The 8,583-nt window shown below is 48.0% G+C and overlaps 1 protein-coding gene across 1 annotated transcript; it reads left to right on the top strand.

Annotated features, from left to right (window-relative positions):
- Positions 1-334: 334 nt before the first annotated feature.
- On the top strand, positions 335-2,172 carry C5AR1 (complement component 5a receptor 1). Its single transcript, XM_004693970.2, has one exon. The coding sequence runs from the start codon at positions 335-337 to the stop codon at positions 1,496-1,498; it is 1,164 nt and encodes a 387-aa protein (XP_004694027.1). The 3' UTR covers positions 1,499-2,172.
- The last annotated feature ends 6,411 nt before the right edge of the window (positions 2,173-8,583 follow it).

Consider the following 8,583-nt stretch of genomic DNA (forward strand, 5'->3'; position numbering starts at 1 on the left):
GGCTTGAGCCCCAGCCATCCTGGAAGCCAGGACAAAGGGCTGAGGCACGCCGCAGAGAGCACAGAGCTGCCTCAGTGGCCGGAGGTAGAATGGGGGAATGGTGGTGGTAGTGGGGTAATAATCACTATCTCTAACAGCAGAATCTCACAGTATTGGCTAAGCACAGTGGAGCATGACCTCAGGGCTAGACACTAACCTTCTGGGTTAGTGTCCAGGGCTAGACACTAGCCTTCTGGGAAGCCCAGGGACTTCAGGGCAGGGCAATCAGCACAGATGAGTTTTTGGTATTGTAATAAGTGGTGTGATTCCCAGTGTGCCCACCTCTGGGGAGAAAATGGAGGGTCCCACAAGCAGGGGTGGCCTCAAGCCACGTAGCTCTGGCAGCCGCCCCATCCCCAGGTACAGTTCTGCAGACTCATGCTCTCCCTGTCTCTCTGACTTCAACCAGGACTCTCTGGGTAACAGCACCACCCCCGAGTACCCCTATGAAGACTCCTTGACCCTGGGACCAGGGCCAGTGGACAAGTCTGACCACAGCATACATCCTGCCAATGTGATCACTCTGACGATCTTAGTGGTCGTCTTCCTGGTGGGGGTGCCAGGCAACGCCCTGGTCGTCTGGCTGACAGGCTCCGAGGCCAAGCGAGCCATCAACGCCATCTGGTTTCTCAACCTGGCATTGGCCGACCTTCTCTCCTGTCTGGCACTGCCCATCTTGTTCTCATCTCTGATCATGGACCAACACTGGCCCTTCGGCGAGACTGCCTGCCGCATCCTGACCTCCCTCATCCTGTTCAACATGTTTTCCAGCATCTTGCTCCTGGCCACCATCAGTGCTGACCGCTTCCTGCTGGTGTTTAACCCCATCTGGTGCCAGAATTACCGGAGCACCCACTTGGCCTGGGTGGCCTGCGGCATCGCCTGGGGCTTGGGTCTGCTGCTGACCATCCCTTCCTTCCTGTTTCGGACCGTGTACCACGACCCCTTTTCGGGCAGGGTGCTGTGCGGGGTCGACTATGGCAATGACAACAGGCGTATAGAGAGGGCTGTGGCTATCACGCGGCTGGTCGTGGGCTTCCTGTGGCCGCTGGCCACCCTCACGATCTGTTACACCTTCCTCCTGAGCCGGACCTGGAGCCGCAGAGCCACGCGCTCCACCAAGACCCTCAAGGTGGTGGTGGCTGTGGTGGGCAGCTTCTTTGTCTTCTGGCTGCCTTATCAGGTGACGGGGATGCTCATGGCCTTGAACCCCCCTTACTCAGTGCTCTTTAAAAGGGTGTCAGCCTTTGACCCGCTGTGCGTCTCAGTTGCTTACATCAACTGCTGCATTAACCCCATCATCTACATGGTGGCCGCCCAGGGCTTCAAAGCTCAATTCCGCAAGTCCCTCCCTGCCAGGCTCCGGAGTATGCTGACCGAAGACTCCCTGAGCAGGGAATCGAGGTCCCAAACATTGTCCACAATGGAAAGCTCAGTCCAGAAGAGCCAGGCAGTATAGGGGGAGGTCACCCAGGCCACCTTCGACCTGGTATTGCAGCAGCCTCCGTGGCACCATCTGTCCACTGATTTTTTTCTGTAAATTTTATTAATTTGCTGTAAATAAATTATTCCATGACATAAAGTCACTACCCTGTTTTCACAGGGTGTGGGCACATGCTATATAGTCTTCCGAAGCTTTGGTGACAACGTCCTACCCCCTCCCCCCCAACTTCCCTCTTCATTGCTCTCCCCACTTCCTCTGGCCATCACTGTATTTTTCAGCCCAAGAATGCGCTTCTTCTGGGCTTTGCTAGTTTAATTTCTTTGTTTTATTCTTTTATATTCCGCAAGTAAGTGATGCCAGCTGGTATCTGCCCTTCACTTTCTAACTTATTCCCTTGGAAATACCCTGTGGTTCAGCCACGCCATTGGTGGGTACTGGCACAAAGGGTATGGAAACGCTAATACAAGTTGAGATCTGTGCCTACGTGTTCAGAGCCAGGTCATGGAAGCACTCCAAGTGCCCAGCGACAGACGGCTGGGTAAAGAAATCATGGAACAGACATTCAATTGAAGACTACTTGATATTAAAAAAAAGATGAAATAGCGTCTCTGGGGACAGCATGCACTGTTCCTTCTGCTGATTTTAGCTCAGCCCTGGGAGAGGCGGCATGGTTGGGTTAAAGTCTAAGTCTTCTCCAAGGCCTGTTTCCCCCAGAACTTCCTCCTGCTTCCATGCAAATTCTTCTCAACCTTCCTTGTTTCCAAGTTAACACTTCTCTCCAGGAACACCGACCTTTCTCTCCATCCAAGGATGATGCAAAAGGACAGAAACTGTGTTCTCTGTGTGTGGCCCTTCACACTGAGATATGTGCGGCCCATGCAGACGAGAGTATGCCAGACTCACGCAACAGAGACTATCAAAACACTCCAACCTTGTTTAAACATGTTTTAAACTCCTCCTCCCACCTCCCCACCACCGATAACCCTCCCCCACCTCCCCACCCCATAACTGCTAATCTTTTTATCACTTTTTCCAGGATGTTCCCCAATTAAAAACATTCCGTTTCAGCCTTTTTCAAATGGCTTTCTTCACTTACTAATATTGCATGCACGATTGCTTGGGCCTTGGTCTTTCCTTAAGAGCGCTGAGTTATAGTCCATGGCTTGGATGTACCACACTTTACACATCCGCCCACTGAAGAATAATATCTTGTTTGCTTCCAACTTTTGACAATTGCAAATAAAGCTTTTGTAAACATTAAAACAAAAAGTTCCTTATTTATTTCATGGAGTGTTGGAAAACAACATGACTGATACTTCCAAAGCCATTCTCTCTGGGGACAAAGTAAAAAGACCTGGGGACAAAGTAGAAGGACCTGTCTAAGCATTTATGAGTCAGTTTATTGTTCATTTTTTAAAAGATTAATGGGCGCATAATCTTTTAAGATTTTTTAATTTAAGCAAGCATACAAGAGCTGGGGTGTAGACCAAAGGTGTGGGGGTGAGAGGATCCACTAGAGACAGAGTGGGGAGCAGAGCAGGAAAATCAGCTGAAATCCACTGCTGAGGGGAGCAGTGAGGAGACAGGAGAGGTCTGCTGCGCACTGTGGGTCACTCCCTGGCTGGGGATGGAACTCATGCTGCAGCAGCTGTGCTGCGGAGCTTCACAGTGCAACCTCTTAACCCTTTGCACCACTAGAGATGCCGCTTGTGAGTCAATTTAAGGGAAAACAGTTACTTCACTGGATTCTTTTAAAAAGTATTAAGTAAAAAGAGCTCTGTGGTTATGGTGAGAAGCAGGTGTGAGGAAGGCCTGCTGAGACTGGGAAACAGCAGTGGGGAGCCTGCAGGGAAAAGGGGACACAGGGGAATGTGGCATTGCCCTCTGTAAATCGCAGTTCTGTTTAAATTTAAAAAAAAATTAACTTGTCATGTTGAGATTAGTGTGGAATCACAGGCCACTGTAAGTAACTGCCGACGGCCCCGCCGGTCCCCTGACCTCTTTCCCTCCACAGCCACATCTTGTGAAAGGACATTATGATGTCACCACCAGGGTGTCGACACTGGCACTGTTGAAGTAGAGGACATTTTCATCACCTCCAGAATCTCTAGTCACCCCTACTGCCATCCCACCCCCCAGCCTTGTCCCTAAATCGGCGCCACCACGAACTGCTTTCCTCTCTATCTGTGTAGTATCCTTTCAAGAATGTTCTCCGTATGTTGCCTTTTTCAAATAGGCTTCTTCTTTTCACTTAGTAATATTGCACTTTAAGATTCCTCCATGGGCGGGAAGTGCATGGGGCTATGGTGATGGCACCTGGGTGACTCGGTGAAGGGAAACCCACGGGGATTACAATGGAGATGAAAACACCAACAGTACAAAATGATGTAAAAATAAACTATTATTTTTTTTTAAAAATCCAATAAAATGGAAAAAAAAAAAAGATTCCTCCCTGGTGGCCCAACGGGTTAAACTCTCCTGACCAGCCCGCTGCTCCCCTCAGCAGTGTACTTTGCTGATCCGCCTGTTCTGCTTCCTGCTCTGTCTCTGGTGAATCCTCTCACATCCCTGTGCCTCTCGCTAGTTCTATATGCATAAATAAAAGATAAATCTTAAAAAAAAAAGATTCCTCCATGGTTTTTTCGTGGCTTGGTGTTTTCTTTTTAGTGCTGACTAATATTCCAGTTTGGGATGTACCACACTTTATCTACACATCCACCCACAGAAGAATATCTTGTTTGCATCCAACTTTTGATAACTGCAAATAAAGCTGCTGTAAACAGTCAAAAATATATAGTTTTGAACCTTGTTTAAAAAGTAGTTAACACAGAGTCCTCCTAACACCTTCCTAGCCCTGATAACCACTGATCTTTTTACCACCTTTTCCAGGATGTTTGATAGACAAAAATTGGGTAAAATTGTTCATTTTTTAAAAGATTAATGTGTGCATAATCTTTTAAGATTTTTTAATTTAAGCAAGCATATAAGAGCTGGGTGTAGACCAAAGGTGTGGGGGTGAGAGGATCCACTAGAGACAGAGTGGGGAGCAGAGCAGGAAAATCAGCTGAAATCCACTGCTGAGGGGAGCAGTGAGGAGACAGGAGAGGTCTGCTGCGCACTGTGATGGGAAACCTACCCATCCCAGGCTGGGTAGGTTCAATATCAGGTCTTGCAAATGAAAAGATAATTTCGGAGGCTTCAGTAGATTTTTACAGGCCTTTAATGCTGAATCGGGGGACAGAGCAGTCTTCTCCCTCAGATCTCCCTGGATGTCCCATCTCAGAGTGACGCTACTACACTCCTTTGCCCTTCGGCACAGGTGTCCCCATTTTCATAAATGCATGGCCCAGGTGTCCATACAAAACCACAGGTGTGGCTCGTAGATGCTAACGGAAATAGTCACAGGCCACAGCTGCCCAACAGAATATGATGTGAGCCATGTAAGTAGTTTCAAGTTTTTTAGTGGCTACATTACAAAATTAAAAAGAGGACCTCCCTGGTGGCACAAGGGGTTAAAATTCAGCACTACGAAGCTATCAGCAGCCACAGCAGCATGAGTTTGATCCCCCGCCTGAGAGGTCCCACATGGCGCAGCAGACCTCTCCAGTCTTCCCGCTGCTCCCCTCAGCAGTGTCAGTCAATCTGCATGTTCTGCTCCCAACTCTGTCTCTGGTGCATCCTGTACCCCTGTACCCATCACCCTTGTACCCCTGGCCTGTACCCCAGTTCTGTATGCATAAATAAATAAATCTTTTAAAAGAGAGAGAGAGAGAGAGAGAGAGAGAGAGAGAGAGAGAAATAGGGGTTGTTCTGCAATATTCCCAGGCCAGGGAGATTTGCCATTGGTTCTAATAACTAAAATATAACTTTTGAGCCTTTGGTATTGTTACAAGGCAACCCAGTGTGAACTGGGCTGCCTGTCTGTGGGTTCTCACCCACGTGCTTAAAATTTAATTGTACTGCAGGCACACACAAAAAGGGTCAATAATGGGTTTATTTACAAAAGGGGAAAGGAAAAGGAACAACCCAGGGAAAGAGAAAGAGATACAAGGTAACTAGAATATCTTACCAGCTCCGCTGACTTGGAACTCCAGTAACACACTGATAGCCACCAGCCACGTGGTCCTGAGAGAGACCGTAGAAAATGGCCCCCTACATATATACATATATATCCCCCAAAGTCCCAGAATGCCTGCTTAGCTCCACCCTTGGGTCCTCGCAGTTCTCTCCCTGGTACTGCTGGGAGGTGTAGTTTCCAATCACTGGAGTAGGGGGTGGAGTCCAGAAAGCTGGAGTAGGGGGTGGAGTGCAGAAAACTGCAGAGTTCCTTTAGGACATCCTTTCCCCCTAACAGTATCATATGCACAGGTTTTAATAATAAGCAGGCGAAACAAGCCAGCAGGGAGACAGCAACTTGAGGGGTCCCCCAGGGCGATGCTGGCTTTTATCCTCTCCCTCCTAAACACAGGTGTGCACACTTGCACATGTGCACACACACCTGTTCCAGGTGCCCACAATCAGGATGGGTGCCCCACACCCCTGTGTTATCACGGTCAAGGTCACAGGTGACAGCCATAGAGGCTGGTGGTGTAAAGGCCTGATTGACTTATTTACCCTAGAAGGGTAGAATTGACAATGTTAACAATCTGAGTATACATTAATAATAAAAATATTATATATCATATGAATAGCAGTATGTTGTATAATTATGCTATATAACTATCAACCATTAAATAATGGAGAAAATATAGAGCTATCTTATAAAATACATAGAAATTTATAACACAGGCCCTCCCTGGTGGCACAGCAGGTTAAGGCGCAACACTGCAAGTGGGCTGCAGCTGTTTCAGTGAGACTTCAATCCCCAGCCCCAGAGGTGACCCACAGACCTCTGTTGCTGGCACAGCAGACCTCTCCTGTCTTTCCCCTGCTCCCCTCAGCAGTATATTCCATCAATCTGCCTGTTCTGTGCTCCACTCTGTGTCTGGTGAATCCCCTCATCTCTGACCTATACCCCAGTTGTGTATGCATAAATAAATCTTTAAAAAAGAAAAGAGGGCCCTCCCTGGTGGTGCAGCGGGTTAAAGCACTGCACTAAGAAGTTAAAGGCACTTCAGCATGAGTTCGATCCCCACCCCGGAGGTGATCCATATGGCGTGGCAGACCTCTCCTGACCCACCCGCTGCTCCCCTCTGCAGTGTACTTCGTCGACCTGCCTATTCTGCTCCCCACTCTGTCTCTGGTGAATCCTCTCACCGTCCCTGCACCTCTGGCCTGTACTCCAGTTCTGTATGCACAAATAAATAAATCTTTAAAAAAAGAAATATATAACACATATTAACATGAAAGTTTGTTATATATGTGTTAATAGATCATAGTCATATTAATGTTACTAATACATATTTAACATATAAAATGTCAGTAATAAATTTTGCTTAACTCAGTACAGCTAAAGTATTTAAATTTAACATGTAATTGTGGGGAATTATTAATGAGGCCTTTTATTCCTCTTTTTTTGTAACAAGTCTCCAGAATCTCATGTGTTTGGCCATCGTGGGTTCAGGCTCCCAGCGGGCCCTCTGCCTCAGCAGGCCGAGTCCAGGCAAAGCCGCCACCATGGAGCAGTGGGCCAGGATCCTGCCCGAGTCTGTGGAGAAAACAAAGCCAAACCCTGCTGCTACAGTGTTGTGCATCTGCCTCGGGCGCCTCTCTTGCTTAAAGAGACTGTCCTAGCACTTGGGACTGGGGCCTAGCTGGCTGTCCAGAGAGGCTGTGGTGGCTTGAAAGTAAATGTTGGCACCTGCTGCAGAATGCCTGGCGGAGAAGAGGCTGGGGAAGGCATGAGTGTCAGCTTACCTTGGATCCAGGGCACACCCCTGGCACCCCCTCAAGATCCTGGATTGCTCTGCTACCTCAATAGCCAGCTCCCACTCCTGTCTCCTCCCTGCGGCTCCATTTCTGGCTGGCATTCCCCTGCTCTCAGCCTGATCCTTCCCATTTCTTCCTGGGATGCTTTGAGTTCTCTCTCGAACACAGTTCTTCTCACTGTTGTGAGTTCATCCAATATCGGCACACTGATATTGGGGTGGATTCCCATCTGCTTATCTCCCCTGAACCAACCACACATCTTCTCCCAAACCTCTAACTTCCCTACCATCCCCAAGCCAGGGTGCCTTAACACCCACTTAATCACCCAAGCCTGTGTCTGGGTTCCATGCCAAATGCCTCTGTCTTCCCACCCCATAGTCTGCCTGGTCTAAACCCTCTTCTCTCCCACTCAGCATCCCTGCCTCAACTCTGGTGACCATCCCTATGTCTAGTCTACCTTTTTTTGGGGTACAGCCTCCTCATACCCCAAGTTCCATCTTTATTCCTGGCCATCCTCTGGTTTGGGGAATGGGTTGTAAGAAGTGAGATGTTTCCTTCACCCTGATTCTGGAAGGAGATGCTGTCCTACAAGAAAGACTCTTCTAAAAACAGTTGAGTAAACAGTTGGGATCTAGGTGGTTTCTCTCAGGAAGCCTCCAACTGGTGTTGATCAGCCATGCCTAGGAAGGAAGTGGGGTGAAGGGCTAGCTGATTGCCAAATCTGGGGTCTGAGGAATTTGCTAGATCAACAAGTTCTAAAGCGGAAGTGGTATAGGAGGGAAGTGGGTATTGATGGGTGGACTGAGTTCCATCTGCTCACCCAAGTCCTCTGTTATCCTTGACTCCCCAAGGAAACTGGGGCCAGGGACCCTGGGTCTCTTCCCCCATACCTGTGCCCAGTGACCATTCCAAGCTTATTTATACCTCTCCCTCCCGCGGGCCTTACTCTTGGTGAGCACTCCTGTGTGGGAACTCAATGTGAGCCTGTGAGCCCTGTCAGTGAAAGAGATTTTCCATTTCTAGCAGCAAAGGATAAAATAAGAATTCAGTAAAATGATTTCTGGTGGTATATTTGATGGAGTGCAATATATTTTAAATCATTTTGATAAGTAGTCAATATAAACTTATTGTAAGATTTCACATTCAGATTTTAAAAATTTCCTACCAAGTCTACACCAGTGTGTATACCTGGTATGTGGACCTGCCACCTCAAATCTTTTTTTTTTTTTTTT

Source organism: Condylura cristata, unplaced genomic scaffold (assembly GCF_000260355.1).
Source record: "Condylura cristata isolate star-nosed mole 26May11 unplaced genomic scaffold, ConCri1.0 scaffold00041, whole genome shotgun sequence".
NCBI lineage: Eukaryota > Metazoa > Chordata > Mammalia > Eulipotyphla > Talpidae > Condylura > Condylura cristata.

What these genes read in the sequence shown, in the direction of transcription:
- C5AR1 (XM_004693970.2), top strand. Translation starts at nt 335, where the DNA reads ATGGAGGGTCCCACAAGCAGGGGTGGCCTCAAGCCACGTAGCTCTGGC.